Below are 24,133 nucleotides of genomic sequence, written 5' to 3'. Positions count from 1 at the left end.
ATTTACTTCTATAATGAAGATCTTTAATAATGAAATTATGACATCTACGTACAAGGAATGCTATTTTATGATCCTATATATCTCTAAAAGAACTATAATGTTTCTCCTTATTTGTTCATTTATTTAACCAAGTTTGAACGCATATTTCTGTAGAAGGTCCTGTACATTTAATTTTACATGATAATACTGGTCGCCTCTCCAGATTTGGGCATTCTTCCATCAGGATATTTGTCAGCTGCTGTATTGTGCTGGATACTGAACTTTCCAACATAACCCAGACATTTGGATTCAGATCTGCGGAATTATACGGCTCAGATAGATGTTTGAAATCTTGGGAATATTCCTCGAACCATTCAAATAGTATATTTGCACGGTAGATAGTTGCGTTGTCGTCTTGAAAGAATACTTTGCAATCGGGGTGAAAATGAAGTATTGCAAGGTAAAGTTGGCCTGACACAATAGAAAGATATTCATTGGAGGTAAAACGAGCTTATAACCATGAGCACACCCAATCCTTACCAACAGAACATACTGCATACCATGATATCACCTCCAACCGCTTGAGTGGCAGTCACGAGACAGTCTGGATGGATAGCTTCACGAGGTTCGTGAACTCACTGTACCATTGCTGCAGAAAAGTGTAAATCAATACTCGTTTGACCATGTGGTCTTTTTAAACTGTTCCACATTCCAGTCTTGGTGTTGGCGGCACCATTTTAATTGAATCTTTAGATTTTTTTACAGAGAGAAGTAGCTTCTTTCCTGCGGTCTCGTTCCCAACTTTCTGCAACATTTCTTCATTTTATAACTGGATTCTCCTTTTGTCTTACACTCGTATGTTTTTGAGATTGCTTTCAACACACCAGTGATCCTGCTAAACGTGCTTCAACAATAACACCTTTCTGAAAATCGGAAAGATCAGTTGTCTTCCCCATGACCGGATCGACTAAGAAGCCTGAGGAAAGCGTAGAGTATTTATCTGATACCAAGGAACTTGTGATAATAATGTTGGACAACTTACCTATATATGTGAAACCCCTGGCAGCATGCCGTGATGGGTACGATGCATCATATGTTTACCTACAATAAAGATTAATTAATTATATTTGGATACCGTATATTTAAATATCTGTAGACGCCAATTCTAAAAGATTTCTAATTTTTTAGCTGGTGAATGTAATTCCAGTTTACAAAAAGAGGGAGGACAGAGCTGATCGCATTAATTACCGCCCCATCGCCATATCGAACGCTGTCTTTGAAATATTTGCAACTTTAGTATTCAAGTATCTCAGTATCTATTTTCTATCCTTCTCTTATCGGCACTGGCCAATGTGGTTTTTTCTAAAAGTCCAGTCTTCATTCTCACTATATTTATTCACTCTATACGTGTAAGTCGATAAAAATGAATAGATTTGCAGATATATGTCACACATTTGATTCCGTTCATCCCGATATTATTACATTTATTACTAACATATGTTCTTCTTTTAGTCGTTTTACTTTAATGTCATAACTTAACTATAAGATCTGTTCAAAGTTCAGTTTAGCTGAATAAGCACTTTCAGACATATGGCTGACTACCAGTGTTGTTACCATTGCTGCTTTGAATGTTTCCTACTGTTTCTAGAAATAAAAAACATCCTCATTTGTATTTGAACCATCGTTTATTGTGACATTCTGGCGTTCTTCCATACAAATCCATCAGTAAACAGGTTTTTTTTTTTAATGAATAGCCGAAGCGTAAATGTACGATAGCATTAAACATCACTTGAGGATAACAGATATTGAGGAAAGGAATATATTTTGCGCCATCAAGTTCCGATTCTCTTCCTGAAAAGTCTAAGGTTACGCGTAAGGTACCATAGCTGATAAAATTCAATGAACAATTTGACATAATGATTTTTAAAAATTAAGGTAAATTTCGCTGTTCTGCAAAAATATTTTTTTTATTTTAAATATAAAATTATAATAAATAAAATGTAATTATAAAAATAAAACAAAATGTTGCCCGCGTCGATGATTCATGACTTGTAAGAGCGACGTAGCAATTAAATCATCCAGTCCTATCTGGAAATGTAAGTTTGGGTAATTATCATTTACCATATATCAAGGGACGGCAGAGAAATACATATTTCATCTTTTAATAAGTAATGGACGTTAATTAAACCTTGTATTAATTTGGGAGGAAATAACAAATCATAATGGCAGTATATGCGATTCACTGATGTAACCTACTCATACATATTTGTAGTTAAATTTTTTAACATAAGGTAAAATGATTAGCATTATAATACGAATTTCTTCTAAAACGGAAGGTATAATTAAAAATGTAGTAAAGCTAACGTCTTAATGACATATAGCATCGTTAAAAAATGAATGAATGCCTTCTTCACGAGCATTCTTTCATTCTGAAAAGAATCCTTACAAGAGTTTCAATATCAAATTTAGTTACAATCCGAGCTAAAACGTTAGGTTGGTAATCTTAGAATCTCTTTAGAAAATGGTAAAAAATCTCATATTTTGCGGTATTCAACTTTCATCATATTTCTTCTATACTTAAAATACACAAAAATACGCATAAAGTATTTCAATAATAGGCATTTCTGACTGTTCTACAGCACTTGTGTGTGTATGATATACTGCACCCAGAGCGCGGTGTAATTTATTTTAGGTTTATTCTAAAACTGGATACAAAATAAACAAGTTGTTTCTCCTGTGCCCAGCGTTAGAATAAACCTATTTTCACAATATGGTGAATTTAATTTGACTATGTGAGGTCAACCTTCAAGGGTTAATTAGAAACTAAGACAGAGGTTTCTTATGTTTGACCAACACGCATACCTACAACGCAGTGTACTTATTTTTTGGAGTAACCTTATCCCCTCCACATCAACATAATGTCGCTGTACATACTTAAGAGGTGGTGTTGTTATTGGGTTTTAGGAGCATCGGCGACTAAGGTCATCTTGCTCCGTGTATATTGTCTGTAAAAACTGCGTGTGTTCTGAGGTCAATTTTCTGTTTGCTTGACGAAAAACGCGAGAAAAAACCATGCTACCCTCGCCTGAGAGCGACTAATTTAGCCACCTTGTGAGGAAGACCCATAAAAATTCCTCTCGTCATCGATGGGATTCGAACTCAGGTCTTTTCCATCCGGTGTGGGGGAGGATGGCGATCCTACAAACCGTGCTACCCACGAGGGCCTTCCTGTTTTTGTACCTCTTAAGAGAGGGCGGCATTTAAACAATGGGCAGTGGGAAGGTGAAGTGAATTAGAAGATTATTTTATGATTTCCGAAAAGTGAGTCGATTGCATAGTTTAAAAGATTTTTAAGCGATGGTGGTGTTATCCATCTCTTTAATGATATCCAGAAAAAATAAACGGCCACGTTATACACCAGGAAGCTTCAGGTTTCGCCATTCAGTGGCACTCGTGCTACAGATACAATTAGGCTATTCTATGTAGGCCGAATAGTGGAAATGCACAGTCACTCTTATAATGACCACCCACCAACTGAAGCCATACTAGTCATTATTGTGGTTTATTGTAGAATCAAACCCTGCTCTAAGACTGAGGGCCCCACAGCCAGCACAGTGTTCATGATCGCAGTTCTGTACCATGAGGAAAAGTTTCGGTTTAAGCGTCGTTTAGAAGAGAAAGAACTTTTATAGATTTCTTTTTTTACCGTCAAAGGTACCCCTCCATCTTGGGTTAGATAGTTGTCTGGGCGAAAATGCCATGATGCCATTTTTTTTTTTTTTTTTTTTTTTTTTTTTTGTTTATGGGTGAAAATGCCATTTTCTTCTATAAACTGGGAATTAATTTTTCATCCCACAAAACAGGAAAACTGACTAGAATACATGCAGTTTATACTGAATAGTTCAAAATCAGATAATCAACAAACAAGGCCAAAGTTAGCTCTTCTAATAACTGTGAATCATTTTTCTACCGTGTTGGAATGACGTATAAAATCATGCTTACGTTTTCAGGTGATTCCCAGACTCCACAGGCGAGAAATACTAATACAAAATAAGGTGAATGAGTTTCGAGATGTGCGTTGCTTATACTACTGGAAGTGAATAATTTATACTGGAAATTGGCTGACTTAACCAATCACATATTATCGCTGTTTGAAGGAGACTTATTATCAGACTAATGAAGAAGGAAGAAGAGTTCTGTTGACGTTATTCTCAAGTATTCAGTTGTTGTGTTATTATTATTTGGTTTTTAGGAGCATTAGCAACTAAGATCATATTGTTCCGGGGATATGCGGTGGTCATTCCCTGACCTTTCCGCATCCTCCGTATTTGGTGGTGACGGGCTCGAACCCCGGTCTAATCAAGAAGCGTGTGCTACGCACTGCTGCTCCTGCCCACCTGGCTACGGAGGTGCCATATATATTTAGTACAGATTACAATTAGTATGCAACGTATGATGCTTATGTATTATTATTATTATTTCTCCCTGATTTGGGGATTCTACCGTGAAGGTTATTGCTACCAAATACACAGGGTGGTTGTTATGGGTGGTGTTACTGTTAGTCGAGGAACTCTCTGACCATCCTGCAGGTGTTCAGGATTGCGACTGTCTGGAGTTCCTTGTAGGTGTTCTCTGGGAGACCTATTGCGGCTAGGCTGTTATGTAGGGACTTTGGCACTATACCGGTGATTGACACGATGATCGGGATGGTCGTTACTTGTTGCATATGCCACATCTCTTTCATTTCCTGTCTTATGTTCGTGCACTTCCTGATTTTTTCCTCATGGGTTTTCTGGAGGTTTCCAGTGTTGGGTATGTCAATCAGATAGGTAGCCTTTTCCTTCTTGTCGACAAGGGTTATGTCCGGTCTCTTGTGCAGAATTGTCTTGTCCGGTCCCAGTACAAGTTTCCAGTACTGCCTGGCGTTCGTACTTGTAATATGGTACACTTTCTTTGATCAACTGGCATTTCCTTGCTAGCTTCTGATGTGTTATACTGGCTACCTGGTCGTGTCTACGAGTATACTCAGTCTGGGTAATCACGTTGCATCCCCCGGTAATGTGTTGGATCGTTTCTGAGGCCAGGTGGCATCGTCGACATGTGTCATCTGACACTGCGGGCTCCTTGGCGTTGTATTTTATATAGTTTCTGGTGTTGGTTACCTGGTATAGAATGGCGAACATGACTCCGTCAGTCTTGGAGAAGAGCGTCCCGCTCACGAGCGAGACGTTCTCCCCAAGATGGCATTGGAAGCCATTTTATCTATGTAATCTTGATGGAGGTCATTGTAGTGTCTGCCGTGGAGTGTCTTCTTTACCCACCTTTCTAGCTTCGTTTGTACCGTCTGGATGGGAGGGGACTCCTCGCTTTAGGTTGAGTGGTATAATTATTATTATTATTATTATTATTGCTCTTATATTATTTCTCCCTGATTGAGAGTTAACCTCGTGGCAGATATTGCTACCAAGTACACAGAATGGTTGTTGTTATGTCTGGTGTTACTGTTGGTCGAGGAATTCTCCGGCTATACTACAGGTGTTCGGTGGTAGACCTATTGCTGCTAGGCCGTTATGTAGGGTCTTTGGCACCATACCTGTGGTTGACATGATGATCGGGATGGCCGTAACTTGTTGCATATGCCACATCTCTTTGATCTCCTGTCTTAGGTTCGTGTACTTCCTGATTTTTTCTGCAGGTTGCCAGTGTTGAATACCGCTATGTTAATAAGATAGATAGCCTTTTCCTTCTTGTCCACAAAGGTTATGCCCGGTATGTTGTGCGGTATTGTCTTATGCAATATGACTTTCGCTACTGCAATACAATTTATGCAATACAATATGACTTTCGCTACTGCAGTGTTATGATCAGTCTCCGACACCGGGTGGAACAGGCTTGAATCCCTTCAATGGCGCGAGTAATTTTTATGGGCTTTTATTACAAATGTAGCTGGGTTAGTTAGTCTCTGGCGAGAGTGGCATGATTTTTATCCTCCGGGAAACTCGGGTTTTTTCGTCCACCAAATAGCAAACCGACCAAAGAATGCATGCAACCGCAGACAGGATATACAGACTCCTCGTGACCTTATTGGCTTTTCGCTTAGGCCATGAGGCGCAGGTATAGCTTAACAATTAAAGAGTTTTTAAATTTAAATGTGCTTAGCTAATAAATAAACTTTAAGCTTGCTAAGTTAGTTTTTCAACATGTCAACCCCTGACATTACCAAATTAATGTCGAAGGGGGGATTTCACATTTCAGTCACTGCGTTTGTCGTTCGACTATACATAAACCTTAGTTAGGCTTTGGGACTGGTATAAAAATTGATCTTTTTAAGTAAAAAGCCGCATCAAATTATCTGCAGACTCACCAGTTTGGTGTTAACGTTAATTTGAGAAGTCTTATTGACATAACATTTCTCAAGAATTGTTTGCCGTATAAAGTTATAGATTTATTTGCTAACGAATCTTATGTTTTACTGTTGAAGTTTTATGGTTGATTCGTGTGGTGCTAAAGGACACACAGTCATTGACTTTGGGTCGATTGTGCATTTGCATTTCCGGGAATGAATTCTATAGCAAAATCTATTTTTGCCTTTGAACCATGTCATATGATCAATTTGTCTCTTTGCTGTGTATATATATATATTATATTTTATATAATAATATAGAAGTTAATTCAAGCAGACAATACCAAGCTGGATTTAAAGAAACGCAAGGGATATAAATATATATTTAAAAAAAAATAGATATATATATATATATATATATATGCACACACACACACAAAACTTATCGTTGTCTGCCCACAATCTAGACGACTTCAACTGGGGCCAACCACCCAGACTGAAAGCAAAAAATGACAAGGAGTTCTCTGTTTCTGTAATGATCAATATCTGCCAAGATATATAAAAAATCCGAGATTAAGTAAATTAAGTAATTTGAATCTAAACCAATTAAAGATAGTTTTTGTTTTTTAGAATCAAAAGAAAGATATAAAAATGCTATAAAGTTTGATTTAACCTACTGGGATACTCTAATAAATCTGTATTTTTAAGAATTACGTATATGACGGAACTTCGTTATACTTACAAGTGAATGGCGCCCCTGTGTGAAGTCCAGCATCCTTCATAATTGCAAATCTCTATCTATATTCTGCAGAAAGAACATTCCGAGATAGCCTACTTATGTTCAGATACGTAGATGATTAATGTGTGTTTAACTGTCCGCAGAAAGATATAAAAATGCTATAAAGTTTGATTTAACCTACTGGGATACTCTAATAAATCTGTATTTTTAAGAATTACGTATATGACGGAACTTCGTTATACTTACAAGTGAATGGCGCCCCTGTGTGAAGTCCAGCATCCTTCATAATTGCAAATCTCTATCTATATTCTGCAGAAAGAACATTCCGAGATAGCCTACTTATGTTCAGATACGTAGATGATTAATGTGTGTTTAACTGTCCGCATTTCGTTCAGGATTACAGCAAATTATATCCAGAAGAACTTGTATTGGAAAAAAACTAACAGTTCTGATACTATACAAATTACCTGGATCTTCATATAGAAATATTCCATAATAATATAGATGTAAACGTATATAATAAAAGAGACGCATTTAATTTCAATGTAGTCGGCCTTACAAACTGGAGATCTAATATATCGAAATCAGTGCATGCTAATATCATTTTATCCCAATGCCTGAGGATTGCTTCTATTTGCAATAAAAACGCAACCTGTTCAGCAAACATAATAGCATCGTACAATAAGTTGATAAATAATAATTTCCCTATCGCTTACCTGAAATACCACTTCAGGAAGGCGATAAATATAATTAATTTCAAAAATTTATTTTCTGAACCCATTGCTTCAATATAATTACCATAATTACGGATTTAGAGCCATGTATATTATGTACATAGGATACGCTTTGCTTTCTTGGTGTCTTACGGCTTAGAAAACTTGTACCCACCAGCCTGCAAATTATAGTGTATCATTCATTTTATTTTATTTTATCTTATGTTATTTTATAATCACACTGTATATACTTAAGTTCACGCTAAGGTGACATGCAAATTCAGCTCAGGGTCCTACTGTATTAATGGGTTTGCGATCCCGGGCATGCCCGAGCTACAACTTACTCTTGTATTGTCTTTAAGCTGTCCTACAATCTTTGTTCTTATTTCTCCGAAATTATTAGGATAATCCGAGGATGTGGGAGAAACTATTTCTTATCTGTACTACTATATTTTCGTCTTTATGGAGTTCAGGTTCTATCATTCCTACTCTATTAGTTTTTATTCTTCTTACTATCTGCATGTTTCTCTTTGCGTTAACTTTAATTAATTGATTAATTATTTATTTTTATTTTTACCATATCCATCACATAGGGGTCACAACATATATATTAACTCACTAGAGGGATTATTATTTCATAACGACTAGTTGTGGCGCCTCCATAGCCAGGTGGGAAGTAGCAGCAGTGCGTAGCACATGCTTCTTGATTAGACCGGAGTTCGAGCCCGTCACCACCAAATACGGAGGATGCGGAATAACCACCGCATATCCCGGAGCAATATGGCCTTAGTTGCTAATGCTCCGAAAAACAACAACGACTAGTTGTTACATTATATCATGGATACGGTAGATATGCCTTATACTTTGCATTTATTCTTATTTTAATTATTAAATTGCGTTCTCTGTCTGGTCAATGATGATCAATATATGCTTACATTTATAATATCTCTCTTCTGATTCTCAAAAAAATTTAACTATCTTTAATTGGTTTAGATTCAAATTACTTAATTTACTTAATCTCGGATTTTTTATATATCTTAGCAGATATTGATCATTACAGAAACAGAGAACTCCTTGTCATTTTTTGCTTTCAGTCTGGGTGGTTGGCCCCAGTTGAAGTCGTCTAGATTGTGGGTAGACAACGATAAGTTTTATGTGTGTATATATTTATATCCCTTGCGTTTCTTTAAATCCAGCTTGGTATTGTCTGCTTGAATTAACTCCTATATTATTATACAAAATATTTTATACACATTATGGTCGTAATGCATAATTGCTCTAGCAACTACATTGGCCCATAAGTATTAGTTACAGCTTGATACAATTTATTAACTTTCTTTCCATTCGCCAAAAAAACATAGATTTACTAACCACATTCTAATATAAATCCTTCTTTACGTACAAAAGTGAGAAATCAGTAGGAACGAAGACGTTTGTACCAGTCAAAATTGTGCTGATACAATTCCTACTCACTATTAACTATATAAATTTTCGGTTTGCACTCCACATAAAGTCAAAGGCGTTCACAAAATAGGGCGAATACAATAACATCCTGCATTTAGTAGTCACGGTCACATGGGCTTGAACTACAGTCATTCAAGCGCGTGTACTTCTGCACTCTCGGGCTTGACCACATGGCTAACCCCCCCCCCCAACCCTGTTTGCACAGTTGTTCCAAGCGTAGCTGTTACTACTAAGTGGAAATGAATCAGAAACCTATTCTTTATATTAAATACCTGTAATTTATATTAAATACCTTTATATTAAATTCCGTTGCAATCGTGTAACAGTAAAATCGGAGCTGCAATACAAAAAAAGAAAACATATTAAGGAGGGAGTTAACAGACAACACGAAAACACTGTGTTGCAGCTTTTGCTCCGAGTTTCCTCTAAGGAGGTGTGTGAAATAGACAACATATTCCGTTGCCATCAGGGAATTTGTTTATGCGCGTGATATGATTTAATCATTGTTCGACAGCGATGTAATCAAGTGCGAAGACTCAGGTGTGTGAAGCGGCGTAAACCCTCCATCTCATCTTTTTCCTCTCTAGAGACCAAGCCCTGCCTTTCCCCACTTGCGGTTCGCGCATGGTCGCACTTCCGTCAGAAACCCCGCAGCTCTGAGTGCACGGGCCGTTCTGACTCAAGAAAGCACCAAGTGTGCGGCAGCGGCGGCACATGTTGGTACTGGTGTCCTATTGACAGGGAAAACTGTGCGTGATTGGCGGACTCCTCGGCAGCCTTGCTAGCTTGTGCGCACGTGACCGACCGTCAGCGGCAGTATTAGATCTGGGCCATCAGTGGAGTCGTAGTACTTCACCTGTAGCGAAGCTGCGACCGTCACGCGAAGATAGCGGTCCGGATGTTCCTTATACTTTGGTACATCTCTTTCCCGTACATAACGGGGGTGTAGAACTACCATCCGAGCCTCCTCCTCCGTCTCGGTTTTCCTATACAAACCGTGCCGAGGCGGTGTGATGGATTTGTGAGCTGTTCGTGGGATCGTTCAAGTCCGAACCCATCGTCCGCCACACTATGGAAGCGGACTGGCTTCATGTATCCCCCTATGACGTTATCTGGCTCAAGGATTACCGTCGGTCTGGGAACAGTCGTATGACCGTCACCTGCAAACACACCTCCTTTGTTCAGTGTCACAAGTCAAAAGTCAGTTCGCAAAAGAATTCACCAGGAGAGAGCAACGAAAGAATAGTTCGTTGTACAACAGACCCCGTGACCCCAGACACGAACGGTGGGATATTTTACATTCCAAAACGGAAGGACGTATGTGAAGCAGACTCCTTCCCTATCGTCATCAACGCGGAAGAAAAGCGCAAGGAAGGTCTGGCGCGTTCCTCTTCGCCATCCCCCAGCTACTGCCGGAGATGTGGGTGCAGACAGAATACGGACGAGCAGCGAAAGATCTCAAAAGTAGGGTCGCAGAATAAACATCGGGGACAGACCACGTGGAGGGACTTGGTGATAGGGGATGGAAATCCTAACCAATGCTACAGGAAGCAGTGGGCACACAGGGCTCGGCCCCTTTACAGGCCGTGTGGAGCACTGCCTTCGTCCCTTACCACTGAAGACAGTTGTTGCGAGAAGTCTACAGAAAGGTCATCCCGTCAAATGTACCGAGGTCGATGCACCCCTTCGTCAGACAACGCCGATCATATGGGCAAAAATGCTCGCGAGCCACGTGCGATCTCTTTGGAAAGGGCCACCACGGACACTCTAAGAAAGAAAAAGGAAGGTCGCCGAGAAAACCACTACACTCCCCCACGTTGCTATTTGAACCTATGGAAACGTCGCCGAGACAGGTAGGATGTCGTCTTTCATGTCCTAATAGCTACGTGTGTGTGTGTGTGTGTGTGTGTGTGTGTGTGTGTGTGTGTGTGTGTGTGTGTGTGTGTGTGTGAGAGAGAGAGAGAGAGAGAGAGAGAGAGAGAGAGAGAACTGTAACTTAGCTGTGTTCTTGGTCCTTTCAGATGACTTAATTAAGAAATAGTATCACTTTTGAATGGAGAGTCTCCTTTTTTGACTTCCAAGAAAATTAAGGAGAAAATATCGAGTCGTGAAATAATTTTTCTGATCTTTCTGCATATTGTTATTAATTAAATTGGAGACCTGCTTCGTGTTTGTTCTCCTTGACTTTCCAAGACGACGTACATCCTTCTTTTTTCCTTTGCTTAACGCGCATTCGGCCGTTTCTCGCTAGAGACTATAAAAGCTGCGAAACCGTTGCTTAAGTGCATTCTCTTTGGAATTCATTTAATTGCGCACTTCTTTATCTTTACGTTGTCATTAAAATTCTGTTTATTTAAAACATCGAGTGTGCCATGGAGCTGCTGCTCAGTTCAGTGTTATAATTAGAGTGAAGGTTGACATCTTTGTAAATATAATGATGTCACCTGAGATCTGGAAATAGAAGTCGGGATTAATTTTTGTCCACCACTACTGTAAAAAGATATCGTAACGTTTCATTTACGACCATAATTTCTTCAGTTTTTTTTTTTCATTAATCTAAATCAGCCAGAGAAAATTATGCATATTATGCAGCAGTTCTAAACATCGACTTATTTCACAACAGATTAGTAATTAGCAATTAAAGATCATCTTCAAGAGATCTGCATTAATTTGAGTAAAAACGTTAGTTTTAAAAAATAGACAAGGTCTTTATTGTAGAAGTTACCCCTTTAAAAATGCTTTTATTGGATAGGTGTAATGTCTTTTGCTTTAATCAGGGCTTCTAAAATCGCGAGAGATTTCGATGCAGAAAAGATTCAGTGTGGTGAATATTTTTTTGTTGAGTGTTGCGCACCATCTGTTTGGTATTTTTTCCTGTAATTGCACCTAATGTTATCACTCTGTAGAGCACCTTCCTGTGGGCTCAAAGGCGGAATTCCACATGGACAGCGTTCAGACAACCTACCATTGATCTTACTTAATGCTAGTTTATCGAATTTTGTAATTTTGAGCATTTTGCTCTTTAGAAGATGCAATGCGTAACGAGTTATTGATACATTAAAACTCACTAGTTAAATTTACACCAAGCGATCGATGTCATATTCAAAATTTCAAAGTATCGAAGACCTTTTTTTCATGCAGAAGAAGGCTTAACCGAAATTTATTTAAAAATGTATCGAATTACCATTAAATGAAGCCTACTTCCATGTTATGCCTGGAGTGCTTGGCATATTTAATAAACAGTTATAAAAATTAGATTTTCCAAATGTTGCATAACAGAGTAAGTTACGTACATCAGACGATCGAAATACGCACTGAAGAAAAATTTGTTCCTTTAATACTTGCAAAATTTTAACTGATCACAAATGCATACTTTAAATAATAACAAATTCATGTTATTATTTAAAGATGAAATATAATTCAATAAATTCAAGATAAAAAATACAGGAATATTATCATATTTTGAGGTATTACGTGAATTAGAACCGGCTGCGGTTCGAATCCACGTAATCCGCTGTAATTTAACAGGACCACTCGGCTACGGTCAATTGGATCAGCGTCACTTTATCGTGTAGATCAGGGGGGCCATTAAATAGTCGATTATGATCTATTGGTCGATGGCAAAGCATGTTTTGGTCTATCGTATTGCGCAGAAATAAAAATATAATTTTATAGAGAACATGAGTGCCAAAAATTTCATTAATTAATTGCCTTGTTTCATTTTTAAGCTTGCTTCATTTTTTATGTAACTACCTAATGTGTTTTTTTTTATAATAACGAAATTCTAATAATTCTACAACTAACGTTATTTTATTTGATACACTTGTAAAAAAATTGTGGTACGTCGATCTCGAGACTTCGTTTATTGTTTTAAAGTAGAAATATTGGTGTAAAAAGTTTGCCGGCCCCTAGTGTAGACAAATATCAGTTTGAAAACTAATAATAATAAATAAATTATACATAAATATAATTAATTCTAAAATTATTTTTCGAAAAATTTGCTTTCCAATTAGTTCTTTAAAAACATCCTGGCGAGGAGTCAGAGGTGGTCAGACTTCATTAAATCCATTTTGGACGGACGTGGTTGAATATGGCTTGACTTCGCAGATAGCAGTTCTGAAATTATATTTACAAGGAATTAAAAAAAAAAATGCTGGTCCATGGAACTGCCTGCCTTTGAAATGTGCTGTCTATTTTAATTATTGGATAAACTAAACAGTTAGATTAGCATAACTGGCGTTTACTACTGGTCGTCCCGGAGCATGAACAGAAAATTTATTTTTAAATTTAAATTTTATTTCAGAATGATTTCTTCTAGCACACACGCACACAAAGCTAAGATGCTCGTAGCTGTAGTCTGATCCTTAAGGAAAGTGTCCATAATGCATGCAACACTCACTGGACTCCAATCGGCCAGTTTGCCTTGAACCGCGACCCAGTGTCCGTACCTGCTACACAACTAGCAGAAACCTGAACCTGTTGAACACTTACTCTGGGCTTCAGAGCAACCCCTCAGGGCCACTGTATACGGTGTTGAGGATGACTGACAAGAATAATAATGACATCGAACCAGAGCTACAGTGAGATCCGTTATCCGTATCCACAGATGATCACATGGTTAATCTCGACTTTCCTTGTCTCCTTTCTGTGTCTTGTTCGATACGTTTTTTTTTCTTTTTCTTTTTTTTTTTTTTTTGTGCATAGCATTTTCTCCACTTGTTCTGCCATGCGACCTCGATTAGACCAGATCCCAACTAACAGGAAAGTGATACTAACCATGCCACAAAAAAATAAAAGTGCACTCATTCTTCACAAGCTGCTGCAAAATGTGTTTATTGAGTTTTCCTATATACCATTCCCAGCATTCCCTTAATCAAATTTATGCTGTCTCGACGCCACAGCAACATTAACAACATTAACAGTACGGGTAGAAGCTTCTCTAATGCGTGGCCATATTTTGTATAAAGATTTTGGTGTCTGTATGTTTGCTCTCCACTGCTCTGTATCACTGTATTGCACGTGGAACACAAAGAAGATTCATTTTTCAACAGACTTATATGTGTAATATAAATGTAAATAGATCGAAATTTATAGTGTTTATAATAACTGTTTGGTTATCCAGCACTGTCAGAAGTAGCCGTGCAGTTTATATGGTTATTCAGATGCATGAATAAGTGCCTGTCTATTTGGTATTCATCTCGTGTGTAGATGGTCTCATGTTTGCTCTGTTTCATGCATTATTGGAGATTAAAACTGGAAACACACAATGCTCGATACTGAAATCATCGTTGAAATCTTTTTCTCTTAACAATAATTCCTATCAAAGAATTAATTAGTAGAGACTATTGAACAGTGTTTAAATTTATAGTATTGTGCTAATGTAAATAAAAAGTCAAAGGATCGCAGATACGCGCGCGAAAAGCAACGGTTATTAAGATTTAAAAGAATTAAAATAAAAGGGCTTCATGAACCACTTGAAGCGATGATTACCTTAATTGAATTCTTATTTACAGAACAAAGTATTTATATATTTTATTACATATTTACACATTTAATCTAAAGGAGGCCAAATTGTTAATAATGAAAACAACGTGTGATATTCAGTGGCGTAGGCGACATTTTTGAGTCCCTATGCAAAACCAACGAAGGATCCCACCCCTCTGTTTTTACGAACATGAAACGTCAATGCCTTACTCGTAAAAATATTATTTATAATGTACATCTTAAGTAATATTCAAAAAATGGTAAACTACAAAAAAAAAAGTTGGTACATCAAAATAAGCAATTTAATAATCTATAACGTTATAAATTTGGTTCTTATTCAGCAATTCATCTGCTTTGCTATTATATTTGTAAAATCGCTAATTAGTTTTTTAAGGTCCATAGTGGCACAAAATGACTTTTTTTTGTGTTTAATAGCAAGTATATATAACGAGATCATTTAATCTGATTTGCCTTGCAGAATTTCCTGTGTAATCTTTTATTATTTTTATTTTTCTAAATGGCCTTTCAGCGCTGGCCACCATTATCAGAAACGTTAGGAATAATATGGTGGCTCTTCTACTATTCTGTAACAGTATTATTATTATATGATACAGTTTTCTTTCCATAATATTTATAAAAAAATTTATCGCGATAGAGCCACGGACCATCCCCCTTTCGTCTTTAGGGACCCTTACGCTTTGCTAATTCTTGCATCATGGTAGCTACGCCATAGCAAAATGGTAAGGGTTCATGGTTGACTTGATCGATGATGCCTTTGCAATAATTCCGCTCTTTGGAAAATCTTACGCGATCGAGATCCAGCTGGTGGACTAGGAAGCATCTGAGTCGGGATGAACTTGTCTGTGAGATGCAGTTGGTGTTTGTTAGATCATAGAGACTGTAGCTTTTAGGCTATGCAATGGTATCCTCCAGTTGCAGAGGTTTCAATCCTGGAGATTAGTAGTCCAGGCAGTAAGTTTCACAGCAGCCGTTACCCTGCTGTCTCTTATTCTAGTTGGAAGTGTAGGGATTTTTATTGTGGTTGCCAGATCAGTGGTAGTAGTAGTAGTGCCTTAAACACGATACTTGATATGAACTAAGTTTCTGCTGCGCCTAAAACCCTCATTACAACTGTGGGGATCTGGTTCCCGTCACTCTGGAGTACCAGCAGCCTGAATTCCTTACCAATCTGGTACTCCAGAGTGACGGGAACCAGATCCCCACAGTTGTAATGAGGGTTTTAGGCGCAGCAGAAACTTAGTTCATATTGTGCTGTTGTATATTATGTCTGTACATATTAAGTATGTGTTCATAGGGCGATTTGTAATTTTCGGACTGAACTCCCCCCCACCCCAAAAAAAAAAAAACATTGGACAAAGCCTAGCCACTCTACTTGAGATCTGTTAACAGCTTTAATTGCAGAATCCTGTAGAAATGCTTCCAGTCATAGACAGAAATCGAACCCACATCTCTCTAAACGAGTTAAAAGTTGGGAAACCACTATCTGTTGCGGAGAACTTTATCTCCACAACTTCGCCCATACAGAATGGAAGAGAATGGATGGTGTTAATGTAATGCTTGGTTATGCAAAGAGCATCCACAGGTATCAGGTTTTGCTTTACCTTCCATTTCAGCTTTTGCAGTGCTGGCAATGTATTCTGATAACTGCCTGTGCTAATGGTTAATTAGATAGGTTCTAGTTTGGAGATCATCTTGTGCGTAAATGGTTGTCAATAGCTTGATATCATCGACCTAGCTTAGGAAGTTTGGCTTTCCATGGTGGAATGCTAGTAGTATAGCAGTAAACAGCAATCGTCACATCATCGCCTTGAGAGACCCCTGCGTTTATGGATAATCCTATTTTGTAAAATAGCAGATGTAGGATTATATTTTGTTAATAGGAATGGTTTGAATTTTGTCACCCTCAATATTAAAATAATGCTCAAGAAGGTAAGAGTAGTCTTGGGATATTGATAGACTCAAATGCAGCTCTGAATTATCCAGACAGATGATGGCTAGTTCAGCATTTATCTTAAAGGCATGTGCACCAAGCGTACTATTTTCTGTGCATATTGCAAAGTAATTTAAATTAACTTGATCATTTTCGGGTATTCGTGTGCATTTGGACTGTTTCCCGTATCGAGCATTAACTAATAACCCTCTTAAAAAATGTAGTACGTCGTTTGTAATGCAGACCAACAATCTATGGAATAGCTTCTTCGCCGAGGAAGCAGTTTGTGTTTACAAAGTGTACATCACTTGGCTAGCACAGCGAAAGCAGCCCCACCTGGCGTTTTATTTTGCTAATGAGTTTTTCATGTACGCTCTGGCGTCTTAATGGAAGAAATGGTAATTTCTGTAGTTCTTTGGTTTAACTCTTTCTTGCAGGAAACAATAATTCGTGACTTGATTTTTTATTCTTTCTTTCTTCCCTTCCTTAAACTACTTGAAACTTTTTTATAATATACCCGTTAGTAGAAAGAAATCGATTGAAGTCCTGATCGATTTAATACTTGTGAAGCACTATTCTTACAACAAGCATTTACAATTGATTCAAACTGGAATCCGCTGCAAAGTGACCTGAAAACACACATCTATTAGTTCCAGACCCAGGTAAAAATGTGTCCACAGACAGTGCAATACTTATTTGTGGACGTCGCACTCCAGCAACGGACAAGGCGAATAAGTCAGTTAACGCTTGTAACGTAATCTCCTCTCCCCTCACCCATACAGAGTTTTCCCTAGTGTTCAACGAAGCTGGAAGATTTGCTCGAATGCTTTCCAAATGGGTCTATTATTTATGACCCGAACATTTTAGGAGTAAATTTTTTTATGTAGTATAAATAACTCAAATGATATCACCATTCCTATAGGACGGGGAAGGTCGTGTGTCTGTGGTATCACTGTCTTTGGACTGTACCGTCCACATTAAGTGTAAGTGTGATTTTTGCGACTGTCAGTAATAAGAAAGTGTGAACGAATAGAAAACAGCAGTGGATTATAAAACTTACAGAAAATGTTAAACTACAACTTAGAAACAGCATTTTCTATTCACATAGTATTCTGAGTATCAGTGAAACCACTGAAGCGCATAGTTCTGGTACCCCTTAATGGCTCTATCTGTTTGTCCTACTTTTCTTTTTCTTCGTGATATTACTGCTTAGCGCGAGGAACTGTTTCGCCCCACACATTTCCTCCCCCTCATCCATCTGTGACATTTCCAGAAGACAATTTATCATCATCTACTTCTACCTGACTTGTAGTTGCTTTAAACTCTACGAACACAGACGCTCGGAGGTTTAGAAAAATTCCTGGATTGTATCGATGTGCAGGGTTTATCGTTCCGCTTCGTCGCCGACTGTTTGCATGTATGCGCTGCAGCCTCTTCACCTACACAGTAACTCAAACAAGGAAATGGGTTATGTTGTGTGGTTACTTGGTTCGAGAACGATGTGCTTGAGTGTGTGTAAGGACTGAAATGTAGAACTGTGGCCAATCGATGTTACCGCATTCATCCATCTTTCTCTCTCTCTCTCTCACGCACAGCTGTGATTTCGTCTTGTATAGGGATCCTTTACAAGTGCCATATAGTTAAAGTTTCGCACAATAGCCAGTAAGTGTTGCTGTGTATGTTTACGTAGGTTCCCAGTCTGATAAATGGAAGTCCTTTTAACTGAGAATATAACATTTCACCGGCTTCTCAGTCCTAATCACGAAAGCGAAACTGTGGATTAAACAAATATAATTGAGGTGGGATGGAAAGGAACAGTTGTCCTACTAAAAATATACACGACAGAGATACCATAATGAATATTAGGTCTAGTGATGGATACGCATACCATGTTTTTATAGTAATCCTTGATTAGTTAAGTGAGCTAGCTGTAGTAACACTGGCTTAGATGGCGCTAAAAATATTTTGTTATTCTTCCACCCCAAAATACACATGCAATAAAGATTATTTAATACTGTGTATAGACCGGTGTAGTCCTCGTCTAAGTAAAATGAGAGGGAAGGTGGACTCACCTTCAGTTATATTAAAGTAATCGGTTGAGTTAGTTAAAAGCAATTTTTATTTATTTATTTAGTTGTTTTTTGAAATAGCCTAAAAGAAATTTTAATTTAAAAAAATTAGAAAACGCTTTTCACTAGACTACAGTTGTATTTTTAGAGTGGGTAACAAAAACTGATTAAATTGCAAATACATATCCTATACTGTGCTACCGTGTGCTTCTTAAAAAAAAGTGTGCTGAAACAGTGTTACTCTCATGAGTTTCTGCCCATCAATTTTGTTTTCAAAATTATTTTTTTTTTGTAATATAATGAATGACGTTACACTGTAATTTAAAGTTTAACTCACTTAAAACATGTGTGAGAACAATCTCGCAAAAACATTAAAATTTAATTAACAATTTCAAATTTAAAATATATTAAACTCCAAGCTATGACACTTTTGCAATTTTCTTTGTGAATTCCTATAATAGAAGAACGGAATAAGATCTTTTTAGCATCTCATGGAGTTAATAATGTAATTTATAGATTTTATTTTCCATGATTTGTTCGATATTAGTTTAGAATTTCTAAAACGAAAGGCGGAGACATAATGAAATTTAAGGAATCATTTTTGTATTCAAAACAGTCGCTGTTTATAGTTTTATGGATAAATTTTGTATAATTACTTGCCTTCGTTTACTTTAGTGTCAATTATATTTTAATAAATTTAAATTTTAAATTTATATAGCAAACGCTTCCAATTGGGAGCAATCACGACGATACTGGACTTGCAAATACCAACGTAGGAAACAAAGTCTTAATAAATTTTTAACCGTTTAAATTATCAGAAAAACTCTTTATAAATCAAATTCATCTGTAAACTTTAACTATATTTAGTAGCTGCGTTATTAGGTACACCTACCATTTTCATGAAATGGAGCGCTCTTTCAGTAATAAATAAATAATTTTTCTGTTTATACTCCAAAACGACCACACTGAGGATTGTAGCATCAGAGGAGTGAGCATCATCACGTAACAGCATCACATGTTAGTACCATGTAATATAAAGCAAGTACTCAAGGATGCTGTATTTGTGTAATTCAGTGCTATAATAGGCAAGACGAAAGATTTCAGTTTGACCTGAAATCTGAAATCTTTCGCCTGTAAAAGTATCTTAGAATTTCTCGGTTTTCACGTAATCCTGTTTCGAGTGTATCGAGATTGGTACAATAACTAAATAATATCCAACTCGGAAGCTGGCAAGACTTATGCGGAGTAACAGAAAGGCTACGATCAGTCAAATGACGTCCCAGTACAGCAGTGGTAAACAAATAGGTATTTCAGAATGCACAACTCGTCTTACCTTATCACAGCCCACGATCGAACTGGATTTCGCTCTTGTCAGCAACAAACAAGAATCTACGGTTACAGGTGATAAGATAAAGAAAACTGCACGTAGTTATCACAGTAGGTATGATCACCGTCCTTCTCGCAGTTGTTAGAAAAATGTAAGTTCTAATCCTATCGATGAGGCGAGTACTAGACAGAACCACATTCCATTTTTTTTCCATTTATTTGTACACACAATTATTACATATATATAATATATAAGACATTATATTATATTTGACCTCCTAGTGCATTGCGTACGTGTATTCACCCACAGTAAAGGGTGGCTCCTAGGCAAAAGCCCATTTCCACCTAGTTCATCTGTTTTGGCGTAGAACCTCAACAAATCTAGCCTAAAAACATGTGTGAGGTATTTTTCCACAGCCAATATAAGACAGCTGCTGCCCGGTGCCCTTCTCTAGGCCCGGGTTTACGTTAGTAATTGTGCCGAATGCACAAGTCCCACCCACCGGATGTAGTGCAATACCAGTGGGTGTCGACAACTGAATTACTAGTGGAGAACTTCCACAAATTATCCTCACTACCAAACAGTAATTATTATATTAAACAGATATATACAATACGTTTTTTTTTAAATATGCTCAGAGTCTCTGAATTCCTGAGAACCAAGAAAACAATATATAACATACAATGAACAATTAACAACACTGTCTAGTCTGTCCTCTGGAACTTTCAAACCTGTCGACAAGCACAATGACATAGCTACTAAATGATTCTCATAAACCTTGTGTCTCACAGAAACCAATCTTTATAATAACAATTGACATAAATATTGTCAATAACAATTGACAAAAATCAACGCAACATTAATTAACATAAATCAACACAATAACAATCCATATAAGTCAACACAATAACAATTAACTTAAATCTTCTGTTTACACATAAACATTTTGTCTTTTGGTCATTTGTGAAGTCAGTTCCCAGAAGAAGCTGAAGCTCTTAGCTGAGTCCTCGATATGAAAAATATTCTTGAGAAGGTTTGCAGAGAAGTAAAGTTATTATGGTCTTCAACTAAGATATTTACATTGTTCTCCAATAAGTTTGGAACCGCAGACATTAAATCCGCTCTAGGTTGAGAGTACAGTGGACAGTTCAGAAGTACATGAATCCACGTTTCATATTCCCCACATGTGCAGTACGACATGGTTCTCCATGTCGCTATTGTTGCTTCTAGGAGTTTGTCACGTCTGATTTGACTTTGTAGATCATCAGTGTCTTTGTTAGCCAGCTATGAGGCACGGAGTCGAAGGCCTTGCGGTAATCGATGTAGGCCATGTACAAGTTGCGGCGCTACTTATAGACTTGCTCTATAACTGTGTCATCAGTGGTTAATTGCTCCGTCCATCCTTTGCTCATCCGCTTGCATCCCTTCTGCTGTTTGGCCCTGATATTCCGACTCATCAAGTGGGCTGATATCTTCTTGGTTATGCAGTTGGTCATGATCTTTTGCATCGTTGGGAAACAGGTGATCGGATTGTATTTCGCCTGGTTTCTTGTATCTTGGTCTTTAGCCTTCAGATATGTGATTCCTTGAGTAAGAAACTCTGGGATTGTTTCTGGGTGACAATTCCGGTGAACTGCTCTGCTCTGCTAGGTACGTGTGCATGTGTGTGCAAATGAACTTATTGCACCAGTAGTTGTGGACGTTATATGTTCTTGGAGACTGTTGTACTTCTTACTCCGAAATCTGTCATTCTCTTCTCTCTTGTACTTCCGCGGTTTTCTTCCGTTCTAGTTCTATTCATGGGTTCGACTGTTATGTCTTACTTCATTGCTCCTTATATATTGCCCCAGAGCTCCTCCGTCTTGTCCGATACTCCTGTAGAGGCTCTTTGATTTTCATCAAAAATTCGGTGGTTTATTTTTTCTCTGGAAGCTCTCTTTTTATCGGCATAGTCTTTTTCTGAGTGCGAGGAGGTTCTGTTTCAGTGTGTCTAAGTATTCTCTGATATTTGGACTCATGTTTGCTGTGGACGTTGTCTCTCTTGAGGATGCTCTTCGCTTTTCCGGTTAATTTCTTATTCGTATTATCCCGTTGGTACTAAGTCAGTTGGCCTGTCTTGACTCTTAATTCTTCTGCTGAAGTCTTCTTTCCTAAGCTGGATGTTCCTTGGCTTTTTGTTTCTTCTCCTGCTGATCTCTCGTTTCTCTTCCTTTAATCCTACTACTACTGTTATTATTATTAAAGTTTTTATTTTTTCAATTTTATTAATTCACTGTATATTGGTAGTGAAAGGACCAATTGGTGCTGTAATGCTGCAGTGACTGTTTATTTTTATAATTAAACAATCGGCGCATTCGCCTCTCCTAACGACTCTGCCCTGACTGCAGATGATCAATGATAGAGTTAAATTCTCACAAGCTTATTCGGCGCCATCTACCCGCTAATCAAACCAGTTTCATTCTCGTTAGATTTCAGGAATGAGGCATACGGTATGTGAATATCAAGCCTATAGTATCAGAGAACAAATCTACTAATCAAAAACTTTCAGGAATAGAGATATGCAGATATTTTGGACACTAGGTACTGCAATTATTATGAACCTTTTATTCTGCTTCATATCTTAAAAGTTCTTCATCCTAAACAGAAAGGAACATGAGTGGCGCGCATAATTTTTATTTAATTATTTCATGATAAACTTAATATACAACTGTCTGAAAAGAGCACACTTTTTATGCAATGAATTATACTGGCGCAATATGGTCTAAGTCGCTGATGCGCCTAAAACCCAACAATAATAATAAATTATACAATAATTCCTTAGGAAAGCATGCAAACTAAAGGGGGTAAAAAATAAACTATATATAATATAAAACACTTTTGCATAAGGATTGTAGACAAAACGTCGCTATTGGTCGTGCTTTCTTTGGAGCGAAATTAGATTCCAGAGTATGTAGGGAGACAATTTATAGAGTCCATGAATTCACAGACCACGGATTGAGTTAGCTCCGTTCCGGAGTAAAACTAGTAATGAATCTAGTGAAGGGCGATACACCAAATGTCCGTTGACCATAAATTGCAAATTAAGTGAAAAATTACAAATCGGGAAATTATGAGATCTGAATTCAATAGAGCACAAATAAAAACGAAATAGGTGACAGCAAGAACCATAAAAAGCGCAAACCTGCAGCTAAGCAAGAATATATTAAACAATTATATCGAGCGACCTATATAAATCACGAAGTCACTATTGATCCTGTATTTCAGCCCGGCCTTCACCCCATTCAAGCAACCCGGTTTATTTTCTTCCACCCCTACTATATTTGATCTTGTTATCTCCTTCAACGTTTGAACGCGTTTATTGTTTTTGACAGTGCAATCTCCAGACGGGCGATAAAGAAGACACTAGGCTAATTGTCTGAATTCTCCATAGCTCTTCATACTTGACATTTACATGCATGGAGCGGCTCGCGGTTACCATGGAAGCCCTGACATCCATAGCATAGTGAATTTAATTACAGCAGTCGCAGGCCAGAACAAATTTGCAGTTCCTCCACATCACAACTTTAGATGAGAAGGAATTGGCTCCCTTTCGGCAGTGCCTGATTAGCTACTGAATATATCTTGTACGCCACCTAAAGGCACTTTGTAGAATTAACTATCATGCATATCATTACATTCACTCCCTCTTTAATAACCATATCCGGATCAATAAGTTTCGGAAACAGTAGAAAGCCTATTGATTCCTAAATATACTAAAGTTTAATTATGATATTCAGATCTGTTAATAATTCCCCTGTAAAACAGGAGAAGGTATCTTATCACTGAGTCCACGCATCAGGATGAGATTATTATATGATAAGTTAGAACTGACAGTTCTATCATCCATATTCCCTGATGAATTTGCGTTATACAGTTGCTGTAACTACATCAATAAATTTGATTTTTCTTTAAACACAACAGAAAAGGCATATGCCATTTGTTATGTATAGATAGTATTGCTTGTTGCTTTTTTTCTTGTCTAATTTATGATTATTATTTTAATTTTTTATTTTTTTTACCCCCTG

At 37.5% G+C, this 24,133-nt stretch overlaps 1 protein-coding gene across 4 annotated transcripts in view; it reads left to right on the top strand.

Moving 5' to 3' along the window:
* Window positions 1-24,133, top strand: part of LOC150086802 (IQ motif and SEC7 domain-containing protein 1-like) — an 829,530-nt gene that overhangs the window by 538,165 nt on the left and 267,232 nt on the right. For 2 of the 4 annotated variants that reach the window (XM_090372760.1, XM_090372761.1), the window contains exon 1: window positions 10,125-11,091. The exons of 1 other annotated variant lie outside the window; for it this stretch is intronic. In XM_090372760.1, the coding sequence (XP_090228886.1) occupies window positions 10,310-11,091 (782 nt within the window). In that variant the 5' untranslated portion in view covers window positions 10,125-10,309. Of the gene's footprint in view, window positions 1-10,124; window positions 11,092-24,133 lie in introns of those variants that run through there. One more of the 4 variants, XM_090372762.1, reaches the window with a different exon arrangement.

This window comes from Mastigoproctus giganteus, chromosome 4 (assembly GCF_048544385.1).
Source record: "Mastigoproctus giganteus isolate SK-2022 chromosome 4, ASM4854438v1, whole genome shotgun sequence".
NCBI classification, from domain to species: domain Eukaryota; kingdom Metazoa; phylum Arthropoda; class Arachnida; order Uropygi; family Thelyphonidae; genus Mastigoproctus; species Mastigoproctus giganteus.
The sequence above is the reverse complement of the archived record's forward strand: the minus strand, read 5'-3'. Positions and strand labels throughout refer to the sequence as shown.